Source organism: Bombus flavifrons, chromosome 8 (assembly GCF_040668555.2).
Source record: "Bombus flavifrons isolate JBK064 chromosome 8, iyBomFlav1_principal, whole genome shotgun sequence".
Taxonomy (NCBI): domain Eukaryota; kingdom Metazoa; phylum Arthropoda; class Insecta; order Hymenoptera; family Apidae; genus Bombus; species Bombus flavifrons.
Genome location: NC_138449.1, coordinates 3,226,861 through 3,254,467, shown reverse-complemented (window position 1 = coordinate 3,254,467; position 27,607 = coordinate 3,226,861). Strand labels below are relative to the sequence as shown.

The following is a 27,607-nucleotide window of genomic DNA, read 5'->3' as shown; positions in this document are numbered from 1 at the left end:
ATATATATATATATATACCTAAATTAGTAATACTCATGTGATTAATTCTGGATAGTACTTTTATAAAGTAATTGTTTTACATTAAGTTAAGAAGCTGATAGAAGTGTCTTTATGTAGGGATTTTCGTGAGATAGAACTTCTCTTTTAAATGTTGAAATTTTATCTTCCAGTTCCGCATCAGATAATGATTTGTCTAAATTTCTGCATTTGCTAATAAATTCTGCAATAAGAACTTCAGCTTCCTGTAACATTATTAAAGATTAGATTATATCAGCAATATTTAAGATTTTTATGTGTTTCTAACAAAAATATGATTACCTTTATAATATTTTTCTTTTTTTGTGGATTATCAGAACCTTCAAAAACTGAGTCTTGGTAATCTTCAAGCTCTGCTTGTTTACGCTTAGCAAACTAAATGAAATATTCGTTTTCTTATCATTATTATGGCAAAATTAAAATTTAAAAATATAAATCAAGACATGTTTACCTCTATAACATCTTGTGGGAAATTAGCCATTTTAGCGACATGTATGCCAAAACTTTGATCACATATACCAGGTTTTACTTTATATAATAAAGTTAATTTATTATCGTCTACAAGGGCTGTAACATGTTGATTTTTAACGGCAGATACTTCTTCTTCTAATTTAGTTATTTCATGAAAATGTGTCGCAAAAAGACAGTAGCATTTGATTTCTTTTGCTAAATATCTGCAAAAAATTTTATTGTTATAAATTATACAGAAAAATAAAAATTTGTGATAAAATCAGAAGATTGTTCATATATTACTCGGCGATTGACCATGCTATACCGCAACCTTCATAAGTAGAAGTTCCTCTGCCTAATTCGTCAATTAACACGAGGGAATTACAAGTTGCTGTCTATCGAAATCGTATAAAATATAAATGTATACATATTATTCAATATTTAATGCTATAAATATCATCAATTTACTTTTAATATAGCAGCAGTTTCTATCATTTCCATCATGAATGTAGAAAGCCCTTTTAATTGAGAATCATCAGCTCCTACACGGGCTAATATACAATCCAATAATGATATTCTTGCTTGATCACAAGGAACAAAGCTTCCAATATGTGCCATTAAAGCACTGACACCAGCAGATCTTATATAGGTGCTTTTACCTCCCATATTTGGACCAGTTATGATGCGAAAATGACATTCGCCTATAATTTTAGTAATTATTATATTTTACATTTATCAAAATAATATATGAGATAATATTTTTAAAAATTACCTCTTTTAAAACTGATATCATTAGCTATAAAATCTACTCCTTCTTGAATTTCCAAACATGGATGTCGAACTTGAGTAAGATTAAACTCACCAGCTTCGGTAGGTAGCATTTCAGGACGTACATATGGTTTATTAGCACTTACAGCAACAGAAGCAAAAGCAGTAAGTACATCAAGAGATGCCAATACATTTCCAATAGCTTTTATTGTACTACTGTAACCGGCTATCCAAGAGATAGTAATACAATGATATAAACATGTATTTGTTTTATTGTCTAATTGCGTTTTAGTTAATTTTTGCAAAGTTTTAATTACATACGCGTGTATATATATATAATATATAAAATACCTGCAATTTCAATTATTTCTGTAACAACCTTTTTTTGTTCCACTGTATATTTGTCTCTAGCAACAATGTATTCATCATTTAAATCATTTAATTTATTGCTTCGAAATCGTACACCGCTTTTATTAGAATCCAGAATAATATACTGTTTCTTATTTCTTAGTACTTTTTCTTCTTTCAATGTTACACGAAAATAATATCCAAGTTGTTGATTTGATTCTAGTTTTAGAGTTTTTCCAGCTTCGATTGAAAGATCATTAGCAACTTTACCCAATTGAGATTGTAATTTCGCCTCCACTTCATCCATAGTATTTTTTAATTCTAGTATCAATATGTATAAATTTATACGTAAAAAACATATTTACATGTATAGCACAATGAAATGAAAGATTGTATAAGTACCTTTCAATTCATCATCAAATTCGGCTCGTACTAAGAAATCTCCTTTTTCGGCGGAATCTAAATCAATTGTTTGTTCAACCATTTGTTGAAATTTGTCCATGTCTTTAATAAGTTCACTCAAAGGATCACTGAACATTGTTTTTAAGGCTATTACGTTTATATTAGAAAGCTGTTCTAATAATCTAGGCAAATGTGATATACACATGTAAATCCTAAAATAAAACCAATATAAATAAATAAATAAATAAATAAATAAATAAATATATATATATATATATATATATATATATAGTTATATTATATACTGTAAATACATTATTTACTTATAAAGGTCTTGTAAAGTTGACTTTTTTCTGGCCAATTTTTTTGCAAGCACTTGCAAATCCGGTATGCGTCTTAAATGATCTTCGCTAAGATTAGTCCGTAATTCATTATCATTCACTAGTGTTTCAACAATATCATGTCTTTCTTTTATAAGACATAAATCTTTTAAAGGTTGTCTAATCCATTGTGCAAGCAATCTATGACCTTGTGAAGTCCTACATTTATCCAAAATGCCCAAAATACTTGTAGGTGCGTTTCCATTTAAAATAGAGGAGGTATCAACACGTGATTCGATATTAAGTGCTTTTATAGCAGCTGAATCTAGCTTTAAATAACGTGACTCCTTTATTTGGTCTATAGCAAATTGATTTAAATTTCCTTCATCTGATGTTAACTAGTAGAAAATTATCAAATTAAATTAAAATATTTTGTCTTTATTAATATAATATACTTACATCTAAATATTTAATAAGCGCAGAAGTAGCTGACATAGCAAAGCTTAAATTGATTTCAGGTAAAGACTGTACATTTTGTTGTTGTCCTTTCTTGAATTTTATTAAAGTATTTAAATCTTGTATAACTGATTCACTAGAAAATTCACTTCTTTTTCTTGTAGTAACCATTACATTATTTCGTTCCATGACCTAAAAAATGAAAGAAAGGAAAAGAACAAATAAATGTTCCATTCATATCATTAAGGTTTTTAGTTCAACTGTTTTATACGAAAGAAATGTCTTATCTGTTTACTTGTTTAAGAGTTTGGAATTCATAGCTGCCTTCACCTTGAATTAATAAACATTCTTTGGGAGCGAGTGTAACAACCAGTGATTCCAAATTGGAAAATGATTCATTGTCTTGAAATTCACAAACAGAAAATGAAGTTGCTGTAGTATCTACACAGCTTAAGCCAACAATCTAAAAAAATGATAAAGTATATATAATATTATAATGTAATATAATATAATATAATAATATATATAATAAAACTACTTATAAAAACTTTTTAACAAAAAGTTTATCACATGGTTATTTACTACTACTCACTCTAGATTTTGCCTCCATTCCTAATTTCACTGCTATGACATGTACACTAACAGCAACATCGTTATTGCCAAACAGTGTATCTTCAAATTGTGTTAAATTTCCAGGAGAACCTTTATATTCTAATACCCAATTTTGATTTTTTGCTGATCCTTGATTAACATAAACTTCTACTCTATATTGTTTTACTAACAGTAGATCACGTATAAAAGATTCAAAATGATTTTTGTTAAGAATAACACCCTCGGTTTTATATGGCTCTGCATTGTACAAAAATTTTTTTAGATAAGTACATAATAAATTGGTAAAAGTATAGAATAAACAGAATAAAGGTTTATTAATAATTCTTAGTACTAATACAGTCAAATAAATATTTTAAAGTTGAATTTCAGAACTTACCAGCTCCTATCATCTTACAAACTGACGTAGTTTTAAAAACTTCTTGTGCAGCAAATAAAGCATCATTACCATGTAATGTGTAATAATCTGATCTATTAAAAAATCGTATAGTGGTATTAAGTTTCTGAAATCAATCAGTATTTGATTACATACATATATTTTAAATTTAAAATCTGAGGATTAATAATATAATGGTATATAGTATATTATAATGAGACTACCTATCCAGAATTATATCATATGATATTATCTTTAAATATATTCTTGACCTATTTGTATAACTTATTCATTTTCATGACTGATATACGTTCCTAAAGTAACACAAATTTGTAAATATTATAACTCTGCAGAGACGCAAAATTAAAAAATAAAGTTAATTTTTGGAAATTGTTAGACATATGAACGTTTAATATGAAAATTGTAATTATTACCAAATCATAATTATTACACTTGTTTTCAAGAAAATGAAGAATCTCGTTACATATCTGTAGGTCAATGTCTATCTAGGGTCAAAATGTCATGAATTGATATTAATGTAATACGTATGAGTTCAAGGAAATCTGATATATTGTGGAAAAGATGTATCAATTTAACGTATTACATTAATATGACATCATTGAATAGTTATATATACATTTAATTTTTTATTATCTTTAAAATATATTTAAAAGTTTTGAAAATATTAGTTTAATAAAATATTAATATAAAATCATCTACTAATTTAATAACGAATGATATGAAAATAATATAGATATCACTATTAGTTCATACAGAAGATCAAAATATCATATACAAATATGTTAGTATAATATGAAATTTAAAAATAATTTGTGAATAGAAAAATTAAGAAAATTTGCTAATGACATTATCTTGGAAGTATTATTTTTATTGTGATAAAAGATCAAAGTTCATGTTCCAGGAAGGTCAGTAATATATGGCGTATGTAAGTAGGCCATTAAAAACATTATGAACTATTTCACTTCATTATATTCAATTGTTTAAGCAATATTTTGTTAAATACATTATTATATGAGTATAAGAAACTTTTATACTAAATATGTAGTATAAAATAAAGGGAATTGTATTTCTTTCAAATAATGCTACAACATATAAATACAATGAAAGATACACCTATCTTAGAATTAAAAATAGAACATTTGTCTCATTGATGTATCTCAGTAAACCTTTTAATCTGTCACCTTGAAGTTCTACCTATTATGAAATAGGAATAAATTACCATATTGCAACAAGGATGTTATACATTGAGGATGACATCATTGATGATACATCAACTCAAATTTGCAGCTGTTAGTGGAAACTATTTATGTAATTATTATCAGGAAATTAAAGAAATATATTTATATATCTATGAGAAACATAAATAAATATAATGAAATAAAATATTATATATTTTTAAAATTATTAATATAGCAACAGCTTCTTTTTCCTTTAATTACAATTCATGAAGTATTTTATTATAAATTTTTATAAATATAATAAAGTATATAATACAAGCTTTTCAAAATTATTTTATATTAAATATTTGAATTAAAATACGTATGTATGGTATCTTGAATAAAAATTAAATGGGTCTTTCTAGCTAATACAAAACATAAATTAGAAACTGTTTGTCTGCTTTTCTCTTCTGTTACTGTGAATTATTAGTTGTGATAAGAATGTATGTACATAACTGGGATAAATGCACAGAAAATATTATCACCATGTAAGAATGAAAGAGAATGTTTTCAAAGAAGTGATGAAGAAGGGGGAGCTAACATAAATGGAATTGCTCCAACTTGCATATAGTACATATCAACATATACTGCCACTGAGATCATCTCAATCGTCAATTCTTAAGTGGATTTTGATCTTTCACCACATGGTAATTAAATTTATAATTTTAACTTAATAACAGATACAGGGTACTAATTTTATTATAAATATAATATTTCTTTAAGTGTTATCTTTGTTCCTTAACGAATAATATGTAAAATATATTTTATAATAATATAAAAATTTATTTACATGCGTTTTTCATAAAAAATAGCTAAAACAATTTTGTATTTTCAGAGGTCAAATTAGTAACATGGTGGCACAAAGTATTGTCATTTTATCTTTATTAATAACATATGCATTATCTGCACCAACTGGATGCATAGAATCTTGTATTTCTTATGTTAAACAATATCAAACACAAACTTCTGGTGGTTTGTCACAAACCGCGTCACATTTACAAGGCCTTGACTATTCTAAACCAGGCACATGGTCCGAACATAATGACTATGATATAGACAATGGACACGGAAAAGTGCATGAAGAACGTGGTCAATATGTCACAGGCCCCAAAACAGTAAGATATTATAGGAAAAATTCTTCTTCTTCTTACAGTACAGGATATCCTAATGGTGAAATATTATCAGATTTTGAATATCAGAATAACAGACATGGTATACATTTACCCAATACTCAAGAAGTTTTTAATTCTCACAACACTTACAATCAAATGGGTAATTCTGAATCAGTTGCACAACATAAGTATAATAAAATACAGAGTCAACAACACACTCGATCATCATACACTAAAGGTGAAAGACTTGAAGATCTTGGAGAATACAGTGGAAGATCACAAGTGATTCCGCAAAGTACATCTAACTTGAATACACAAATTTTACAAGAACCATATCATTTTAATGGACAGCATGGAAATTGGAGTACAGTAGATTCTTATAAAACTGATGGAGGACGTGGCCATGTATTTGAAGAAGAAGGTCAATATGTATCAGGACCTCAAAAGGTTCGTTACTATAAAAGGAATTATACTTCTAGTTACAGTTCATCTGATGGAATTCCTATTCCTAAAATCACAAAAATTGGAATGCACGATATACACCAGAAACTAGAGAAAATCGAAAAAGAAATAGGGCAAGAATTCAAACATATTTCTACAGCAGAGGCTGTGGGATCCACCAACATTGGACAGGCACATATTAGATCTCATGATTTGTCTATTGATAACATGCATAATATAAACAATAATAATTATAGAAGACAACATAACCACAGGAATAGTTTACCTATGACACATAATGAAGAACAGCATTCCTCAGACATTAGAAATGAACATTTACCTTATAGGAATCCTTACCAAAATACTTATGGTGCAAACAGCTACAGTACATATGAAAGACACGAAGAATATGCACAAAAACTTCAACCAACTAGTCAACTTATTAATCCAACATCAGGATATACTAGTGTACTCAATACTGGAAACAGTGGTTATAATAGGAATATATATAGTGGATCAACTTCACAACAGCAAACAGATAATTATCAGCAGGCAGAAATATTAGATGCACATCAATCTAGACAAATCGCACAGACCCAAACGTTTCTTGACAATTTGAGGAACAATGCACAAAGTCAAAGTAGCAGGATCCAATCAGGCATGCAAGGTGTATCTCACTACAAAGAACACTGGAATGCTAGTCATACAAAAGAAGTATCCATACCACAGCATACCACAGACATTTCACACATGAACCAGCACAGTCTCCAATATAATAATAATCAGTATGACAACAGACATAATTTACATCAAGGAATACAACAACAAGATAGTTATTTACATCAATTCAAAGAAGATGGCTTTACTCATGGTAAAAAAATGTTAGACAAATTAATATCTGGTGTAGATACTGTGGACTGTGATTATAATTCACAATATACACAAAGTACCTCTCAATATTCAAGAAAATATAAGCGCCATGCAAAGTATGGTAAACAAGATGAAGTGCAACAAACACAAAATAAATACATCAATGATGATCTTACTCAACAAACTTCTAGAAAACTTGAGTTTGGTCCGGATTCGCAACAATCTTATCAACCTTGGAAACCACAGGGTGCCGATCAACAATTAGAGGATTTTACACAGAAGACAGGGGAATCTGATGATCTCACTCAACAAACCTCAGGAAAACTTGAGTTTGGTCAGGATTCGCAACAATCTTATCAACCTTGGAAACCACAGGGTGCCGATCAACAATTAAGAGATTTTACACAGAAAACAGGAGAATCCGATGATCTTACTCAACAGACTTCTGGAAAACTTGAGTTTGGTCAGGATTCGCAACAATCTTATCAACCTTGGAAATCACAGGGTGCTGATCAACAATTAGGAGATTTTACACAGAAAACGGGGGAATCTGATGATCTAACTCAACAGACTTCTAGAAAACTTGAGTTTGGTCAGGATTTGCAACAATCTTATCAACCGTGGAAACGATACAGTGTCAATCATCACACAGAAGATCTTACACAGAAAGCAGGAAGATCTGATGACTTTACTGAACAAACTTCTGGAAAACTTAAATTAGACCAGGAATCACAACAATCCCATAAACCTTGGAATCTACACAATACAATTCAACAATTAGAAGATCTTATTCAGAAAACAAAGGAATCTGATGACCTTACACAGCAAACTCCTGGAAATACAGAATTTGATCAAGAATTACAAAAATCAGATAAACCATGGAATATATACAGTACAATCCAACAATTAGAAGACTTTATTCAAAAAACTAGGGAATCTGATGACTTCACTCGACAAACATTTGGAAATGTGGAATTTGGCCAGGAATCACAAAAATCAGACAAATCATTGAATATATACAGTACAATCCACCAGTTAGAAGACCTTATACAAAAAACCAGGGAATCTGATGATTTCACTCAACAAACATCTGGAAAACTTGAAATTAGTCAAGAATCACAACAGTCTCAAAAAGCGTGGAACCTACATGATACTATTCAACAATTGGAAGATCTTATTCAAAAAACAAGGGAATCTAATGACCCTACCTTACAATCATCTGAAAAAGTCGAATTTGACCAAAACTCACAGCAACCTCATGATTCTTGGAAACCACAGAGTGCAAGTCAACAATTAGAAGATTTTACACAGAAAACAGGGAAATTTGATGATTTTACTCAACATTCTTCTGGAAAGCTTGAGTTTGGTCAGGATTTGCAACAATCTTTTCAACCTCGGAAGCCACAGGGTGCTGATCAACAATTAGGAGATTTTACACAGAAAACAGGGGAATCTGATGATTTTACTCAACAAACCTCAGGAAAGCTTGAGTTTGGTCAGGATTTGCAACAATCTTTTGAACCTTGGAAATCACAGGGTGCCGATCAACAATTAGGAGATTTTACACAGAAAACAGGGGAATCTGATGATTTTACTCAACAAACATCAGGAAAGCTTGAGTTTGGTCAGGATTCGCAACAACCTTTTGAACCTTGGAAACCACAGGGTGCCGATCAACAATTAGGAGATTTTGCACAGAAAACAGGGGAATCCGATGAGTTTACTCAACAAACATCAGGTAAGCTTGAGTTTGGTCAGGATTCACAACAATCTTATCAACCTTGGAAACCACAGGGTGCTGATCAACAATTAGAAGATTTTACACAGAAAACAGGGGAATCTGATGATTTTACTCAACAAACCTCAGGAAAACTTGAGTTTGATCAGGATTCTCAACAATATTTTCAACCTTGGAAGCCAGAGAGCGCAAGCCAACAATTGGGAGATTTTACACAGAAAAGAGGGGAATCTGATGATCTTATTCAACAATCATCTGGAAAAGTCGAATTTGGCCAAAACTCACAGCAATCTCATCAATCTTGGAAACCACAGAGTGCAAGTCAACAATTAGAAGATTTTACACAGGAAACAGAGAAATTTGATGATTTTACTCAACAAAATTCTGGAAAACTTGAGATTGGTCAAGATTCGCAACAATCTTATCAACCTTGGAAACCACAGGGTGCTGATCAACAATTAGGAGATTTTACACAGAAAACAGGGGAATCTGATGATTTTACTCAACAAACCTCAGGAAAACTTGAGTTTGGTCAGGATTCGCAACAATCTTTTGAACCTTGGAAACCACAGGGTGCCGATCAACAATTAGGAGATTTTACACAGAAAACAGGGGAATCTGATGATTTTACTCAACAAACATCAGGAAAGCTTGAGTTTGGTCAGGATTCGCAACAATCTTTTGAACCTTGGAAACCACAGGGTGCCGATCAACAATTAGGAGATTTTGCACAGAAAACAGGGGAATCTGATGATTTTACTCAACAAACATCAGGTAAGCTTGAGTTTGGTCAGGATTTGCAACAATCTTATCAACCTTGGAAACCACAGGGTGCTGATCAACAATTAGGAGATTTTACACAGAAAACAGGAGAATCCGATGATTTTACTCAACATACTTCTGGAAAACTTGAGTTTGGTCAGGATTCGCAACAATCTTATCAACCTTGGAAACCACAGGGTGCCGATCAACAATTAGGAGATTTTACGCATAAAACAGGGGAATTTGATGATTTCACTCAACAGACATCTGGAAATCTTGAGTTCGGTCAAGAATCAGAACAATCCTTTCCAACCTGGCATCCTAATGTGAGGGATCAGAAATGGGGTCATTTGACTCAACAAACTAGCTCACAACCAAAAGATGATTTGCAGAAGCCTGCAGAAAAACCTAAACCAAGATCGAGATATTCAAGGCGTTGGTCAACAGTTAATACACAGGTATTAAATCAAGATATGTATAATATTAATAATCAGAATAATTTGAACCTTAATGCTGGAGATACAGATGCGCCAAATATTTATGAATTACCTCCACAAGTGAATGTGGAAGGTGATAAAGATAATATTAGGAGACAAAGTACCAGAGGGGATCAAGGACAAGATAAAGATGTTTCTAAGAAGTTAAGTCAACAAGCTGGAAGTAGTGGTTATGATGTTGAAGGAGGAAATGTAGACCAAGTAAATTGGTTACACAAATCGAATGATGCAACTGTAGGCTTGCAATGGCATTATACATATCATCCAAGCGATCAAAGGCAATTCGTACAACAAACAGATCAGAAGAATAAGGAAGATTTGCAGCAGCGATCAATACAAACACAATTTTCTAATTTACAACAAAATCCAAAGCAAGAAGAACAAATTAAATATATAGTTGATAATTCAGATCAGCAGGAATCACATTGGCAACCTCAAAACTATGCAACTGAACAAGGAATTAAATCTGTGAGAAAACCATTTCGTTATATTCAGCATGAAAATAAATTGATGTCTGATCAACAAAAAAGAGAAAATGAAAATTTACAGAAGTATGTAGAAACTGCTTCATCTGAACCTAAGCTGCAGCCAAGAATTTTGGAAGTTTATGGGGGTGGACAATATGATCCGACACATAGCGGAGATATATATTCTGGAGTGACAATAAACCCTAGTGCTACACTGCCACCTACAAGTAATACGGATCCATGGGATATTCGAGAGAAACCAGAAATAATGGTAACAACAACAGAATTGACAATGCCACCATTACCTGTAGAACCTTTAAATACAAATGATACTAATGAACCACCACGTCCATCGTCTCTTTGGACAAGAATTGGCCACAAAATTACAACTACTTTTGATAAAGCTAAAGAAAAGGCTAGAAATATTTTTGGATGAATATAACTTTCAATTTTTTTAATTAACATTTATTTATATATAATTTTTAGTAATATAGGTTCTTGATATAAGCTTTTAATATATGTAAGATTTATTAAATAAAATTTATTTATCAGTGTTATAATGTACTATTATTATTGGAATTGTTAATTTAATAATTTCAAGAAGCTGATGTAGTATTATAAAAAATTCACTGTTATAAGGTTATTATATATATTCTATATTGTTATTTAAATAAATGAATCTATTTTTTAAATTCTATTTTTTATTGCTTTTATAATTATCGTAAAACTGTTACTTTTAATAATATAAAGATAAGTACTAATGCAGATGCAATGTATTATGTTTACTTACTTCTGGTAGATTTTTAAAAAATCTAACAAAACTCTGTTGACTTGGTGGATCTACAATATATTTTATACATGATTATTTACAAATTAATGAAAAAATAATTAAAAAAATTATACTGTTACACTAACCCATATTAAATTGTTGATTTGGTTGGACAGCCATGGTTTTATATAGAGCAGGTTATTAGTATTTACGGTTTAAGTAAGAAATAGCTAATAATATAAAATAAATACTGCAGGATTTCGTTAAAATATTTTGGAACAGATTTTAGTAAAATACTCACTAAACATCTATATTTTAACGTATTCCCGCAAAAATGAGTAACGCCATATACTACCAACCTATAGATTGCACACTGTAGATTATTCAGTTATCATTGCTCTCTAATTTTATTGGTCAACTAAATCTACCAATGTTTGAAGATTTGTATTTGCATCCCATCTTTGTGGTTATACAACTAATGCAATATGTCCTGAGTGATAAATTACTAATTGTGCAATAGTGTAAAAGTTGTGCAGTGTATAATGAAAAATTAACTATACGAACTGTTAATTGAATTTTTCGTTTTGTATTTATTTTACATAAAATCAACAGAGTAATTATTAAATCAAGTACATATATAGTTATATATTTCTCAATATTCTACTTTAATTATTTGGTAAGTTATAATTATATATATAAGTTTTTACGTATAATAGTTATATTAAATGAAATCAATATCTACATGAAAAGTATACATATGTCGAGTATTTTAAATTTAAATCCTTAAATTCTTGATGAATGCTAAAAGCAGATTATGATTCTATAAATCTTATTGACTGTTCCTTTCATCAATGTACAAGTATATTATTCATTTGATTTCTGAAACAATTAAATTTAATATTTGTCAAAAATATCATTTTATACGTACTTTTTAAAAAAATATTATTAACTCGCATACATGTATATCGAAATTATTAAATTACTTCATAAACTAACATTGTATAACTTGCAATAAAAAATTACCTTGAATAATCATCTGGTTTTTTAAATAAAAGTTAAGAATTTATTAAAGTTTTATCTAGTATTTTATTAGCATTTGATAGTGCCATAGAAAAAAAATTATAGAGAATAGCTTGATAACCGGCAAAGAACAATTAGTTTAATGAGTAATCGTAATATAAAAAAGAACTTAAAAAAGCTTTGATTCTGATAATATCGTTTATTGCCTCGTGTTATCCGAATATGTACATAAAAGATACTTCACATTTCTTATGCTGGATAACGCGCAATCTAACAAGCAACGATAAATATCAATCATCGTACATTTAACCCCACCATACTTATTGCGTATACCATCATACATACAATTCACTTTGCGAGCTGCTTCATTCGCCAACACATAGTGAATTGCGTGTCTTCATATTTGGAGAAGGACCGACATTCTCGAGGAAAATAATTTATTTTTAGTGATTTATTCGAGAGTTCCATTATTTAATGATTTCCACATTTTAAAAATATAGTTACAACTATTGTTTGTTCGCTCTTTTCGAATTTATATTTGCTAAATTAATGGACAATGTCTAAAGAACGAAACATTTCTTCTTTATAATATATTTTAATTATACAACTAATTGAAATGAAAATTAATAACAAAATGAAACGTAAAGAAATGTAAAATATAGATATCACTGTCACGTCCCGCGTCCCGCACGATCCGTAGCGCGAAAGTAAAATTGTAATTTCTTTCAAATCAAGGTAATTTAAAACGTTTATTTGAAACCGTGTTTACAGTATTTGAAGTGAAAGGCAGTTAAAGCCGCTAAAAGCTATATCTTGCGAAAAATTTATCTAACTGTTTTTATATTTACCTAACTATGTTTTTATAACGATATCAAGACTGTTTAAAACTGTAAACAAAGTCGGCAGTTTGAACAAACGTTCAGGATCTTCCCAAACATTTTCAAAAGAAAGATTCCGACGTTTTTTCATCTCCGACAGATATAAATAAATGTAGCGACTCATAGAAGTCAATAATAATTAATTACCGTTCGTCTATCGAGTAATAATAATTACCGTTCGTCAACCGAATAATTACCATTCGTCTACCGAAGGGTTAGTTATCATTTTTTCTATCGAAGAGTTAGTTATCATTACCGTCTACCGTAGAGTTAATTACCATCTGTTAACCGAAGAGGTTACATCCGTCAATCTGTCAGTTAGTAATCATCATTTTGTCAACCGAAGAATCATCATTTTGTCAACCGAAGAATCATTATTTTTGTCAATCGAAGAATCATCATTTTGTCAACCGAAGAATTTCCATTTTGTTAACCGAAAAGTTTTACATTCGTCAGTCTGTCAGTCAATTGTCAATATCGAAATCGAGTAAGACTTGAATAAATCGTTACATATTGTTAATTTATTTTCGAACAACTTTAATCCTCTCCCGCGCCAGTATTCCCGCACATAGCAGGTTAGCCGAAAGTAGAACTTATTGCCAGTTGCTTTAAACGCTAGTTTACCTTATCCGTTTCGTATTATCACGTTCGAGCAAACGCGGCAATTAAATAGAACGTAACAATCACTATTCATAAATTTAGAATAATATTTTCAACGGCTGTCTATAAGCAACTTATTTCGTCTTCATTTTTCATTCTGTACCTAATTCATGAAAGGTAAAGCTTTTAATATATATTCTGTTTAAAAAGTTTTTAGGATTTAAAGTGATAATGGAGAACAAAGCTGACATACTAATGCCGGGTCAACAGATTCGTCCACCAAGCAACAATCAAATAGCTGTGCAGCTCTTGGAAGAACTTTACGGTTTGAAAGCATCGAATATAATCGAATTAAATGGGTATGATGACAGAAACTATCATGTAACTTGTGAGGAATCGTATACGAATTCTCATATTACGACTATCAGTCATCATGGCTATACTTTGAAAATTATCAACTCTTTGGATTCACAGAAAACACATGTGATCGAAGCACAAACTGAAATGTTGATATTTCTAAACCAACGAGGTATTAACTGCCCTTTGCCCGTAAAAAATATAAATGGACTATATTATGCTCTGGTCACGTTGAATGTCGATGAATGCACTGACAAGTATGCCGTGAGGCTGTTGGTTTATCAGCCTGGCGAACTGTTGTACCGTGTTCCAATTACTGCAGAATTGTTCCGAAACGTAGGCAATTTCACGGCTAAACTTAGTAATGTTCTGATGACCTTCTCCCATCCAGCTTTCATCGGCCACAAGACTTTGTGGATGTTGAATTCTTTGCCAAAGTTACGTCAATTTACTTATGTTCTGAAGAATGTATTTGAAAAGGAGTTGGCGCATCAGGTGATACGAGTCTTCGAGAAGGATGTGCTTCTGGTCACACCGAAGCTCCAGCAGGGTATAATTCATGGCGACTTGAACGAACAGAATTTCGTAATGGATTGTAATGGCAGAGAAATAGCTGCCGTGATCGATTTTGGTGATTCGCACTGGGCATGTCTCATTTTCGAGTTAGCTATCGCAATGTGTTACATGCTTTTGCAAACTGGCGACGTGGCGATGGGTAAACACGTCATCGAAGGTTACCAGGAATTTAGGAAGCTGACAGTTATCGAGAAGAAGATTTTGAAAGTTACTGTTTGCGCGAGAATTTGCCAGAGTTTGGTTATGGGCGCTTACAGTTATCTTCACGATCCGCAAAACGAATATCTGCTTACCACGCAGAAATCGGGATGGGCTTTGTTGAAGAAACTTTGGCCTCTTCCAGAGGACGAAGTTCTTCGAAACTGGGGCCTGATGAACTGAATTCTATTATTTAATATACTGTGACTGTCAATTTGTTGGCCATAATTACTGTGTTCTTTTAAATCTATTGTCAATTATAGAATAAGCAATAAACATAACTTTATATCACAATAGAATATTGAATTCATTAAAAAATGAAGTGAGATATTGTGCAGTGATATATCCTCTGGTTTTATTCGTATTTAGGCAGTTACATATTTACATAGATATAATGAATAATAATGCTCTTCGTATAATAGCGTGGAATCACTTTACATAACTAGATCGTGGTATATACAAAAATTCAGGTATTAGAAATCAATTTATGCGAAATCGAGTGTTATTGGTAGATAATATTAAAGAAACGCATACTTCTCGTGATTAATTGGATCGAATAGCAATTACCGTGGACTTAAATTCTAACTGAATATCCATCGAAATATATCGGCAATGTACAGAATTTATTTATAAATATACTGCAGGACAATATATTTCTATTTTGCATAATACACTTATATCTGCGCTTAAGGTGGTGAAATCATTTTTATTCACGTGTGCTTTCATATTACTTATGTAGCTTGTAATATATATATAATATAAATATTATATATATTATATATATATATATATATATTATATAATTATATATATATATATATATATAATGTAATATATATATTATATTATATATTACACACACACATATATATATTATATTTTTTATCTCGATTTCAATAATATACTAATTTATTTATATCTCATTTCATTAACATCAGTTCGTTTTGGCAAACTGTCTAGCTGTGTTGAGGCAAATTCGTTGATAGCGAAAATCTGTTCACAATATCGTAGGAATCAAAGTTAAAGTAAACACAAAATTATTTTAAAAAAGGGATAGTATCGAATTGTTTGATATGAGGAACGAATTGAATCATATCTTCGTTAAGAATTTATACGTATCGAATAAAAAAGAATTAGAGAAATTGCAAAAACCAGATTATCGTGATCTAATTACACAAGTAAATGCGACCATCTTTACAATCGAGTGATCGGAGACATAAATGTAAGTTTCTTTTGAGCCGTTTGGATTTAACAGTGGAACGTCATGTTAACGAATTTTCGCCAGAGGTTATTAACAAAATAGTATATTACAGTACCTATATATTTTATTGCTTAGAATCTATTGGCTTATGTACGCCTCGCGAGGCGCTTATAGGCGCATAATAATTCATTTATAACTTATGTCGTTAGTAACTTTTATACTTCATCATTCGTTAACTTAACATCTCCCATTTAATAATTTATATCGTGTATCGTCAAACCTAGAAGTAACGTTGTAATAAATATACTCCTGTGTTAAAACATTAACAAAACGCGTGTAACACACCTCTATTCGGAAGGGTACAGCGGAATGTGTGTGAAGACTCTTTGGGGTGTAAGAAATGGAAATGAATTCCTCGATTCTCGCTAACGTCCGATGAGAATGGTGAACTTTACGAAATTAATATAGAAGAAATATGTAGCATTTTCTCAGTCTTCGATAAAAATGATGATGACGAGAACCGCGCGCGTTTTCGAAACGTTGAACCGAGACAGAGATCGATCGTGCGTTATCGAAGAAATACGAGTACATGTAAAAAAATAAAGCCTCGAAGAATTAATCTTTTTGTGCTACCCTTTACAGTGCAATCGAGATTACTATTTCCGTTCACCCCTCCCCACCCATATGTAACATTTCCATCTAAAATTTGAACAGCTTTATAAAGCTCGTCTTTCGTAACATCAATGATAGACGAATTTTTTGACGACTTACCGTTTCACGACAACGACACGTCACGTCGTGGTAGCTCTTTTCAGGATACTATTATCTTCCCTAGTACTCCGCTTTTATTGAACTTTAACAATATAATTTCTTAACTTTTTGGACGAATGCCGAGATTCCTTCGCTCTTCCGAGGGGTATGAGCGTGCGCAATTAGGAGTCGTGCCAAACTACACGTGATACACGTCCGAAAATTATAGCTTTAATTAGCACACAATTAGGAATTAGATTCTTAGTGGGCGCAACAAGAATCTGGTGTTCAGACGCGAACACGATTTGCCCTAGGGCACGGAGAAAGGATGGGGAACATTTATCAGCGGAAGTAAATTTGGTCGATACCGTTTCTTCAATATGTCTTACATATTTTGCAGCTGTCTGTCTATGTTCGTAGATTCAAATGTAATCTTTTATTCTTACATTCTTTCAGCAGACAAGCGTTTCAGGGAGCGTTTTGACAAACGTTTGCGAAGATTAACCTTCGATTTGTTGCCACGACTGACATTCTCCTCGCGCGCACCTCTCATTACATCAATTTTTACCTAAAGCATTTCTTTTCATATCAACAATTGCTATCGATTATTTGAGTCTAGCGACATGATTGACAACACTGCTTCTGATAAAGGGGCACCCTGCACATATTCATTGTCTTCACTCTGCTACATAGTTGTGAATGGTCTTTGCAGTCATCTGAAAAAAAAAAAAAAAAAGACAGTAGTTATTTATATTTATTATTATACGATTTATCCATAGGTGAATCCTAGGTTTTTAAGTATATTTTACCAGGTGTTTGAGGACATGGTGGACCTCTACAGGTTTTCATAACAGGAGGCCGTGGAATGTCTCTGCATGCATTACCGGCTGGTTTCTTTGTGCCATACCAAACACACTGTAAGATTCTGTACTTGATACCATCTTCTTCGCATGACGCTGTACACTATGAATAAATAATGAAATAATAATTTTTCTAAACCATCAATATTATATATATAATATATATATATATATAATTAATAATAAAAGTTAATAATAATAAATTAATTAATAATAAATTAATTAATTAATAATAAAATTAATAATAAAAGTTTAATATATATATATATATATATAAGTTTAATATATATATATATATATATATATATATATATATATATATATATATATATATATAGGTTATTATACTATTATTATATATATAATATATATATTATATATATATTATATATTATATTTATATATATTATATATAAACAAATGAATGATAATTAATATTTAATACCTCAGACCACTCTCCAACTCTCCAGACACCTTTGCAGGCGTCATTATAACATTCTTGTCTCTGAAGAGGTCTAGTAGTATCGTCACATTTGTTAGGATCAAGTAATGTGATATTTTGTTGTCCATTTTCCATATCGTCAACCAAACGACAAGTGACATCGCGTCTCTGCATCGCAGTCTTCCAATTGAAGCACCTAGATGTTTCACACGGAGTCCACTCGGTCATGTGCCATTGTGGGCATTTACCAAACCCGCATGGTCTGACTTTTTGAGGCACCGGATGTCCAGCGTCTTCGCATAATGTCGCCCCTATGACTGTTCGAGGTGGTGTACGAGTTGTGTTCCCAATCGGTTTCGCTGCGCGAACTGTACACTGGGCTCCTCGCATCTTGGTGCAAAAAAAAAGAAAAAAAAAATTGCAATTTAATGTTTATAATTTATTTCCTGGTTAAGAATCAGCTTTTCCAAGTTACCTGAAATCCACTTCCTCCGCAGGTTTGGGAGCACTTTGACCAATCTGTCGTTACCCATTCGAAAACCAGATCCTCTGTAGTATCTGTACATTTTATATATTTGAGAAAAAAAACAGTACAATTTGTATACCATTATTTTATTATTTTAGAGAAATAAATTTTATTTACCTAAAATACCAAGAGACGTGATCGTAGAATCGACGGTGGTATTTGGTCCAGCAAAGGTGCTAATTGCAATATCCAAAGATTTGTTCGTTTTCTGTATTTCTTCACTAGTCGAATGTTCTTGAAAATCCGTCGTATCCTCCGACGAATTGTTACGATCTTCTCGATTCCGTGACAAGTTTTTTATATTCTTTTCCATTTCCTCAGATCCCCGATCTTCCGTTAATGCCAGTTCAATCAAATCATCTTCCAAATTTCTCGTTGTTGCTGCTTGAATACCATCGTTAACCGTGTCATTCTCAACGTAGACTTTCCGTTTCTTCATTTCTTCCTCAAAAATGTCCCCGTAATCTGTTGTCTTATTCAAAATTTCTGTCTTCTCGTCGTCAGTGTTTGGCTTTTTTGAAACTAAGTCTGTTTCTTTAAGTGACATCGTAGGAGAGAAACTTTCATCTTCAGAACTGTCATCATTTTTTCGATCGGTCTCTTTATCATGAGATTCCCCGAACTTATGCGTGCTGTGCTTTGAGTCTGGAATATAGTATACCTCCAAACCAATGTTGTCCGAGCGAGTCACCAAGTTTACAGATTCTTTATTTTGATTTTTAGGTGTAGAACTCCAATGATTCTTAACTTCGGATGTATCGTGCCATTGTCTTTTGACGTTCTTTAGAGATTCTTCGATATAATCTATACCAGACTTCGTAGGTGCGACAACTGACTGTTGTGAGTTATCTTTGCTCACAACAGGAGTGATTTTCACTGGATCGCTGTGCCGCAATCCAAACATAGACTCGTCTAAATCATATGGATCAACGTCTATGAATATCCTTTCTTCGTCTGGTCCAAAAGTCTCGTCTGGGATAGCGGTATTACGGTATAGGGTGTCCAAATTGTCTTCCACATCTTGGTATCTCAAACCAGGATTCCTCTCAGGCATAGTACGCTTTGTTGCAACTACTTCTTTTCTTACGTCATCGATGAACGTTACTGGAGCTGTTCTGTGAGCTCTTTCCACAGAGCTCTCACTTTGAAACGGCCAATATTCCTATTGGAATATTCATTACAGATTTTATGTGACACATTAATGTATCTAGAAAACCGTCGAGAACATAACGGTGTGATTTTAAACGAAAAATATAATTTTGTTAGGTAAAAGCAAAGAAGATGGTTCCAGAAAGTATACTAATCCTGATTTTACAGTCGCCCACATTGTCTCACCTTTAATGTCGATATAAAGTAAGTTAAGTGCGGCACGAGAGTAGAGGCACTTGAACTGGAGGGTGCAGTCGATTCCACGGATTCGTGGTATCCTGGCTGATATATTAGACCATAAATATCCACCACCATATAAAGTTATTCCATGTATAGGAAGCATAAGGATAAAGAATCATCGACGAGAGATTAATTTATCATGCGGTTATTTATAAATTAGGAAAGTAATATAATATAATAGGCAATAGAAGAGAAGTTCAATTTAAGTCTCTTCTCCGAAGTCTTTACCTGGTTCAACGAAGTTACGGTATGTTCCTTGTGTATCATCGTGGAGTCTGGTGGTGTTGGGCTAGTTTTTTGTTTTTTTTGATGTGGCTTTCTTGTCGGTTTGCTAGGCACCGCTCGTTCATGACTTAGATCTTCACTGTCGATGGGAACAAATCGGTTTCCATACGCAGCTATTAGAAGATCGATTTAAATTATTCAAAATCTTCAGGATACAATGTACAGGATGGAACTGTTAATTAAAAAATCAGGATGCAAATCGTTATAAATAAATAATTCGTACCTGCTCGATCAGTGTAGAGACTTTCTCCTGAATTAGCTGGTGCCGAGTCCAAATTAGCGTTTCGTTGTCGATGGACGGAATTGCTCAATCGTAAATATTCTTCGCTGCTGATCTGTTCTTTCGAACGAAATTTTACAATCAGGTGCGTTTCCGCGTGAGAATTTCCCGCTGTAACACAAGAATCAACGTTATGCTTTGTTTTTTACAATTTTATTGATTCAGCTATTTACCTATACACGCATAAACGCCAGCGTCAGAGGATGTTATATCATTAATTTTCAATGCGCCCTTCCTACTAATCTTGTATTTCCTCGATTTTCTCAGCTCTTTATTATCTTTGGTCCATGCGATCTGTGCTCTAAAAATGTTTCAATTTTGGTATCAATGTTATGTAGGTGCGTCTTTATCAGATTATGTTATCTTTTTATTGAATTACGGTAGAAACTCACTTATCAAATTTTCTAACCGGACAACGAATCTTGATGGAAGATGTGCCTTGGAAAACCTTCGCGACACCGCCGATTTTCAAATCTACCTTCGCGTTCAAATCCGTTTGATTGTATGTCGTATTTTGACTGGTAATTATAGGCAGGGAGCCTGCATCCATATCATGACAAGCTCTGGTGTTGCAAGGTTTCTCCGTGGATGGTTTTTGAGATGGGCATTCACGGTCCTCTCGACTCTGTTTACGCCCCTGGGCCATTATTTGCTCGCAGGTCACTTTGCGTTTCTTTACACCTCCTCCACAGGTTTTCGAGCACTGAAATCACCATTCACTATCATTAATCCTTTTTTCAAGAATAATTCTTATTTTAATTCTTATTACTGTCTCCGATATCGAATTAAATTCCATTTAATCACGAGCAAGTAGTTGTTAAACTATAAATGTAATTAAAACGATGGAACGTATACTAAATATTATACAGAGTACTAAACTTTAGATATTTTATAGTATCGTATATTTTGTGCATCCTGTGTATTTTTGTATTTTCAAATGTCCTATGGATACATAAATATCCACAATGTAGTAATTGTAATCGATCAGTTCAAACGGTTATAATAGCATTTTCGGCTAAATTCGTGGTGCTGAATTTTAATAGAATTAACATTTAAATGATTCAATCGAGGAGCTCCGTGAATTCGGGTGCCGATCGAGGTGATCATATCATTTAATTCATTGAACAGAGGTAAAGTACCTTGCTCCATTTGCCTGTACTCCATTTAACTGGGCAATCCCATACGTTACAGTATTGTCTATCCGCTGGTGGTGGCTGCGGGCACATGTGGCTTGGCACAGGGACCATCTTACCTGTGCCGCGTATCACCTCGTGTATACATGTGACGTCACGTGTTTGTATACCGATCCCGCACGGGCTCATGCACGGTGAAAATTCGCTGAAGTTCCATCTGTGGACAAAGATCGATCGTAATGACCGGCTAATTGCGAATAGAATAATACCTAAATTAAGTTGTTCTTATTAAATCGACCAATGAATTTCTGACGCAATGCGTTCACATATTCTTTATACTGTGTTTTATTTCATATAGAAGAACGTTGATGATGTAATGATTTATAGAGAACGATAAGCGATAACATATCAATCTTCTAAGATCGCAGTCAGTCTAGAGAACATATCTGAGAGAAAACACTTATGAATAGCGAGCGTTTTGATCCTTACGTATTAAAGAATTATAAGTGAAATGTGAGGCGACCTTTTTAAAAACGAAATACTATATAATATTATATAATATCATCGTATAAAATGGTTTGATAGGTTTCAAAAACGATTTTAATTTTGAAGATCAGTTACATTTTTTAAATAAACAAGGACAAAATGACTATGATTATGATCAGATAAAACAGAAAGTTTATTCGTACATCGGATGTCTAAAATCTAGAATATTCCAAAGTCAAATGTACATTGATATTAAAAATAAAAGAAATAACAGTGGAACTGACTGATGATTTAAAGCATCTACATGACGGAAAAATGAACAGCACAAACTTATTGGATGACCTAATAGATCAGAACTGTAGAATTAAGATTTCATTCACTTTCATGTTTAATACAGCAATATTAATAAATAATATCAAAATTAAGGAATGGCTTTCTAATGTGAAAAAGTTATTTTTGATTATGAATTTGTTTTTTGACGTGTTACCTGGGAGGACAAGGATGATCGTTGCAAACCCTTATCCTAACTTCCGGCTTGGTGTCGGCGGTGCAGAGAAATGGCATGACGGTCTTCCCAGTGTCGTCTCGCACGCAATTCACTATCAGTTCTTGAGAACCTGAAATATTATTGCACGATGAAAAATGGTCAGTAGAAGAATGGTCAGTAGAAAGAGAAGGAGAGAGAGAGAGAGAGAGAGAGAGAGAGAGAGAGAGAGAGAGGGAGAGAGAGAGAGAGAACACCTGTGTTCCGGCGTGGAACGAGTCGACTTTAATCTATCGGTTCGATGCGATTCAATCGGCTAACTCGTCGTCGAGCACCGCTGATTGTACAATCGCGTCGAATTATCCCGGCTAATTAAACGCTCTATGCGGAACGAACCTAGATTCATACCGTTAATCCTTACTGATCTGATCCCCGATAATTCCTTGACTTACGTTTGCGGTTGATTAGAGTCGCTTAAATATAGTATTTATAGAACGAAAGATAGATAATTCGATTAAAAGGATTTTCCAAGCATCGGTATGAACTGCGTGGAAATGCTATGCCTGAATTAGCAATAACATTTAAACGTTACTTCATACATTCTCTTCGACGAAGAAACATCAGAGTTTTCGAATATACAGTTTCTTTGCGAGTGCAATGCGTGACGATCAAGAAACGTACTCGTCACGCCGCTTTTGAAGTTTCTTGTTTCCTCTGTGAATTTGCATTCCATTTCCATTCTGCTGCTCCGTTAAATTTCAAGCCTCGCTGAGACTCGTCCCAGTTTTGCTTGGTGCAATTCGCAAAATTCCTTTACAACATCCACCACACGCCTTAGCGTTTACACGCGTTTAATTTTCACTGTTACGAAACAAGTTATAGAACGGAATATCCTTTACCTCCGAGACAAGTGGCGCTGCAAGGAGTGTAACCAGCTTCCTTCCACGAGTAAGTAGTCTGCACGTCGCTTCCTGGAGCGACCTTGATCCCAGCGTCGTAACCACTTCCGCTGGAACTTCCTGCAGATGATCTATAGGTGTCAGTTAGGCTTGGCTCGGCATATCCGCTATCACCGACAGTATCGATGCCATAGGTTAGGCTGTTCTCGATCAGGTTACATGGTCCCATCATGCATTTCTCCTTCTCGAGCGGCTTCGGTCCTGAACACTGTCGATCCGGAAGATCGGCCACCGTCCGACTGAACTCGAGGTATATCTTGCAACGGACCTCTCGATGCCTGACTCCTTCGCCACATGTGACGGAACACGGTGACCATTCTTTCGCGATGAATCTGCAGGATCATTCGTTTAACGATATAAGTTCGATACGGTGTCCGAAGAGGTACCCCCTTCTTTTTAGAGTCCGTTCGAGGTTTTCGAAATGAAGCTCGTAACTTCTAAACGAAATTCTATTTTCGAATCAGGCAATTTGACATATTAAATTTTGTAAAGATTCCTGATTTAAATCGGTGTACGATTTGACACGATGGAATGAATATATTCGACATCTTTTATAAGAACGATAGAAGAAAAACGTCGATTCCTAATTTTAGTGGTCAAACAGGCAAACTTCGAAGGAATTTCGAATATATTAAAAGTGGTGTCTTTGTGCGCGTTCGGATATTTTGGTTCCCTTCTTTATTCCTGTAGAATTTATTGGTTTCCCGACTATATATTCGTAGTACATAGAGCGACCCATACATCTGTCCTGTCATCGATTAGGTCAGATAAATAACTGCCGGTTATTCCAGGATTACGTTTAAAACCGCGCCTTCCATTTCCCTCCTCTCTATTCAACGCTATTGAATCGAGCCACCCATTCGAACTTATCCGCGAGTACCTACTTTTGTCCATCAATCAATGACTTCTAGCTGACAACGTTTTCAATTTGCTTTCGTGTATCGGTGATATCAGTTCGCGGAACAAACACAGCGTTACGAAAAACTAGGAATAATATCAAAGAATAATATCATAGAAGGTGGCAATATCCTTTTATCTTTTGCAAACAGCGACTAATTAAGAATCAAAGTGTGCTCCTACTCTAGTAATTTTTATATAATTGTTTTTTAACGAATTACAAATTAAAGCTTGTTTTTAATAAATTCCATTAAAAATTAATCGACTAATGTATTTCTCTCTGACGGGAGATGCGATTTTTGTTCTGAGAATGGAATCCGGCGAAAGCTCGTGTAAAATTCGTCCGACAAGTACCGAGCCAGAAAATGAGAGAAGGAGGGCAGCTCTACGATCTAAATAATGCATGCTAAGCCTACAAAGTTACAGTGGTATAACGTAGGCTGAAAAACGAGAAAAAGACATCGTTGTAGGGGGCAAAGGAACAAACGTAACAATCTACGTAATATCATCGTCGTTAGTCTATGCTAATGCTTGTTCTACGGCATTCGCGTTATGCGCTAATTAAATCACGGTAAATCTCGTAATCTGCATAAATGCATTAGGAGCAACAGCCAGGAAAAAGTTAGCTAAGAAACAGGGAGATTAAGCTTCCGGAATTTCAAGCAAAGAAGAGATATTTAAGTTGGAAAACTGTTGCGCGTCAGCGGAAAACAGGCCTGTCGCGTTGCGTTGGTTACTATTATTTTCCACGAGCAACGGAGATTTTTATTTTACCGTGGAAACAGGGTGAAAAAAATATAATAAAATAAAGAAACGCTGAAAGTGTATTACGTTACACGAACGCGACAGGTGTCGTTTTTCCTGTTTGCATTTGCCGTAAAGCGATATTCTCGCTGACGCGCCTACGCAATGCTAAGATAAACAAAAAAAATCACTATACGTTAAAAGAAGAAGAGGAAGAAGAAGAAAAAGAAGAAGACGAAGGAGAAGACGAATAAGAAGAAGAAGAAGAAACGAATCTGGAAGAGGATTCGTCTAGCCTAAAATTGGTTAAGGGAAATGGTTAATAAACGAAACGGGGAAGAGGGTGGAGAAAGGATGTGAAGCGTTCGGTGGTAAGTCATCGTGGAGGCTGGTGAGAGAGCGAGAATGTCAAATGCTTCTAAAACTCGCTTAACCCTGATTTCGTTGAAAAAGGAGAAGCGTTTTTAGACTTCGCAGCTTTGCGGTGAGTTACAGAAGCGTGCGAAGAATCTACGAGAGAGTGTAGTAGAGCACGCGGGGAAGGAGAAGAGGGTACTGACGGTGGTGATGGTGATTAACAAGGAGGAACAGAGAAACATTAAGCAGAAGCAGGAAGGAGAACGTCGGTTTGTTTTGCTCTTTCTCGGAAGCAAGAAGCAAGAAGCAAGAAGCAAGAAGCAAGAGGCAAGAGGCAAGAAGCAAGAGGCAAGAGGCAAGAGGCAAGCTATTGGGATGGGATAGCGAAAGGGAAGGAGTTAAGAAGAACTTAAGAAGAACAAAGAAAGGGAAACCAAGGAAACAGATAGAAAAGAGAGTGGGTGGGTGGATGCTAGAGAGAAGGGAATCGATGAAGTTAGAAGAAAAAGAAAGAGAGAAAGTAAGGGAAGAGAACACAGAAGTGAAAGAGTTAAAGTGATAGAGAATAGAAAGAGACACAGTAATGGGATACCTCAGATACAACCAGCCACAGGCAAAGTAGATCGTATATCTGTCAGAACAGATCAATTGACGTCAAGAAATGAATGCTTTTAAGAAGGAAGACTTTCTATCTAAGCTTATACGAGTTTTGTTATTTTGATCAAAAGGGGGAAGGAACAGCGCAACGAGAGGCTCTACGATTGCACGATGTGTGTAGTAATATTGTAAATATCTAGCTGCGGACTCGGCCGGCTGAATACATATTACCATATCGATTTATATATATCCGCGCGTATATCTTTATCAATTTTCAGAGAAGTTACTTACGTTGATTCTGAGGGTATCGGTTGATCGATCAATTTTTCTGACACTGGCGGAGGTGGGTACGGTTGCATCAGTGGCTGCGTCATTTCCTCGCCATCTGAAATGAAAATTCACCGATCATAAAATATTTTTTTACCAATTCATCCGAATCGACGACCATCGACGAGATTCGTCGTAGTGAATCGTTTCGAATCGTGCACGCGAGAAATCAGAAAGGATTCTACCGATAAACCCATTCCAAATGACACGAAGAACGATTGTAGCGGTGCATAGAAATGTAACTTATAAAACTTACATATCGGGCAGGGGATATTTGTTTTACACTCTTGCTCAGTGTGCGGTCGCTCGGTAGGGTCGCAGTCCTTTGAGATCGAACCAACGGCATCTCTGCACTCGATTGTCCTCGTCCTGACACCGGTACCGCATGTCGTCGAACACTATCGATCACATCGAGGAAAAATAAGTTTTCACGTTGTCAGCGAATCGTTCCGAAACGAGGCCAGTGGTTATTATTTTAGATTAATAATAGATTAATAATCTGATCATTTATTCTCATGAACGGAATGTACACTTGAATAACAAATGAAAGTATAGGAAATTATGAATCTGGTTGGATCGATGAGATTGGAGAATCGTGAATA

The 27,607-nt window shown here is 33.7% G+C and overlaps 4 protein-coding genes across 9 annotated transcripts in view; 2 read left to right on the top strand and 2 right to left on the bottom strand.

Moving 5' to 3' along the window:
* Positions 1–13: 13 nt before the first annotated feature.
* Positions 14–11,994, bottom strand: spel1 (DNA mismatch repair protein spel1). 3 transcript variants are annotated; one of them, XM_069118968.1, is made up of 16 exons: positions 11,961–11,994; positions 11,806–11,889; positions 11,681–11,730; positions 3,769–3,892; positions 3,373–3,629; positions 3,076–3,243; positions 2,784–2,972; positions 2,328–2,722; positions 2,005–2,216; positions 1,606–1,923; positions 1,259–1,480; positions 955–1,187; positions 790–881; positions 488–710; positions 319–411; positions 14–242 (listed from the first exon to the last, which is right to left on the bottom strand). In XM_069118968.1, exons 2-16 carry the CDS (start codon positions 11,837–11,839, stop codon positions 87–89), a joined length of 2,766 nt encoding a protein of 921 aa, XP_068975069.1. In that variant the 5' UTR covers positions 11,840–11,889; positions 11,961–11,994; the 3' UTR covers positions 14–86. The 3 variants fall into 3 exon arrangements, with proteins under 3 accessions (XP_068975069.1, XP_068975068.1, XP_068975070.1); XM_069118967.1 differs by lacking the exon at positions 11,961–11,994 and having other exon boundaries at positions 11,806–11,942; XM_069118969.1 differs by lacking the exon at positions 11,961–11,994 and having other exon boundaries at positions 3,769–3,860.
* Positions 5,505–11,450, top strand: LOC138182772 (repetin). Of its 3 annotated transcripts, XM_069118965.1 has the most exons (4): positions 5,505–5,650; positions 5,839–7,916; positions 9,078–9,464; positions 9,723–11,450. In XM_069118965.1, exons 2-4 carry the CDS (start codon positions 5,855–5,857, stop codon positions 11,324–11,326), a joined length of 4,053 nt encoding a protein of 1,350 aa, XP_068975066.1. In that variant the 5' UTR covers positions 5,505–5,650; positions 5,839–5,854; the 3' UTR covers positions 11,327–11,450. The 3 variants fall into 3 exon arrangements, with proteins under 3 accessions (XP_068975066.1, XP_068975065.1, XP_068975067.1); XM_069118964.1 differs by having other exon boundaries at positions 9,078–11,450; XM_069118966.1 differs by lacking the exon at positions 5,505–5,650 and having other exon boundaries at positions 5,842–8,062; positions 8,834–11,450.
* Positions 11,995–14,366: 2,372 nt separating the features above from the next.
* The window catches only part of nolo (ADAMTS-like no long nerve cord), a 242,053-nt gene continuing 228,812 nt past the window's right edge, over positions 14,367–27,607 (bottom strand). Inside the window, exons 11-25 of one of the 2 annotated variants that reach the window (XM_069118962.1) lie at positions 27,262–27,403; positions 26,970–27,063; positions 24,024–24,415; positions 23,128–23,257; positions 22,161–22,371; positions 21,414–21,724; positions 21,195–21,322; positions 20,965–21,132; positions 20,685–20,854; positions 20,403–20,498; positions 19,185–20,229; positions 19,017–19,099; positions 18,545–18,931; positions 18,049–18,202; positions 14,367–17,955 (exon numbers count right to left, since the gene is read on the bottom strand). In XM_069118962.1, coding sequence (XP_068975063.1) covers positions 17,855–17,955; positions 18,049–18,202; positions 18,545–18,931; positions 19,017–19,099; positions 19,185–20,229; positions 20,403–20,498; positions 20,685–20,854; positions 20,965–21,132; positions 21,195–21,322; positions 21,414–21,724; positions 22,161–22,371; positions 23,128–23,257; positions 24,024–24,415; positions 26,970–27,063; positions 27,262–27,403 — 3,612 coding nt within the window. In that variant the 3' untranslated portion in view covers positions 14,367–17,854. The remainder of the gene's footprint in view (positions 17,956–18,048; positions 18,203–18,544; positions 18,932–19,016; positions 19,100–19,184; positions 20,230–20,402; positions 20,499–20,684; positions 20,855–20,964; positions 21,133–21,194; positions 21,323–21,413; positions 21,725–22,160; positions 22,372–23,127; positions 23,258–24,023; positions 24,416–26,969; positions 27,064–27,261; positions 27,404–27,607) is intronic. The other variant, XM_069118963.1, reaches the window with a different exon arrangement.
* On the top strand, positions 14,389–15,471 carry LOC138182775 (hydroxylysine kinase). The gene has a single exon (XM_069118972.1). It carries the CDS (start codon positions 14,389–14,391, stop codon positions 15,469–15,471), a length of 1,083 nt encoding a protein of 360 aa, XP_068975073.1.

Coding starts and splice junctions, on each gene's coding strand:
- LOC138182772 (XM_069118966.1), top strand. CDS start 5,855: ATGGTGGCACAAAGTATTGTCATTTTATCTTTATTAATAACATATGCA. Junction 8,063..8,833: donor AACCGTGGAAACGATACAGT/GTCAATCATCAC, acceptor CGGAAGCCACAG/GGTGCTGATCAACAATTAGG.
- spel1 (XM_069118968.1), bottom strand. CDS start 11,839: ATGGCTGTCCAACCAAATCAACAATTTAATATGG. Junction 3,630..3,768: donor TTGTAAGATGATAGGAGCTG/GTAAGTTCTGAA, acceptor TGTACAATGCAG/AGCCATATAAAACCGAGGGT. Junction 1,924..2,004: donor ATTTGATGATGAATTGAAAG/GTACTTATACAA, acceptor TATTGATACTAG/AATTAAAAAATACTATGGAT.
- LOC138182775 (XM_069118972.1), top strand. CDS start 14,389: ATGGAGAACAAAGCTGACATACTAATGCCGGGTCAACAGATTCGTCCA.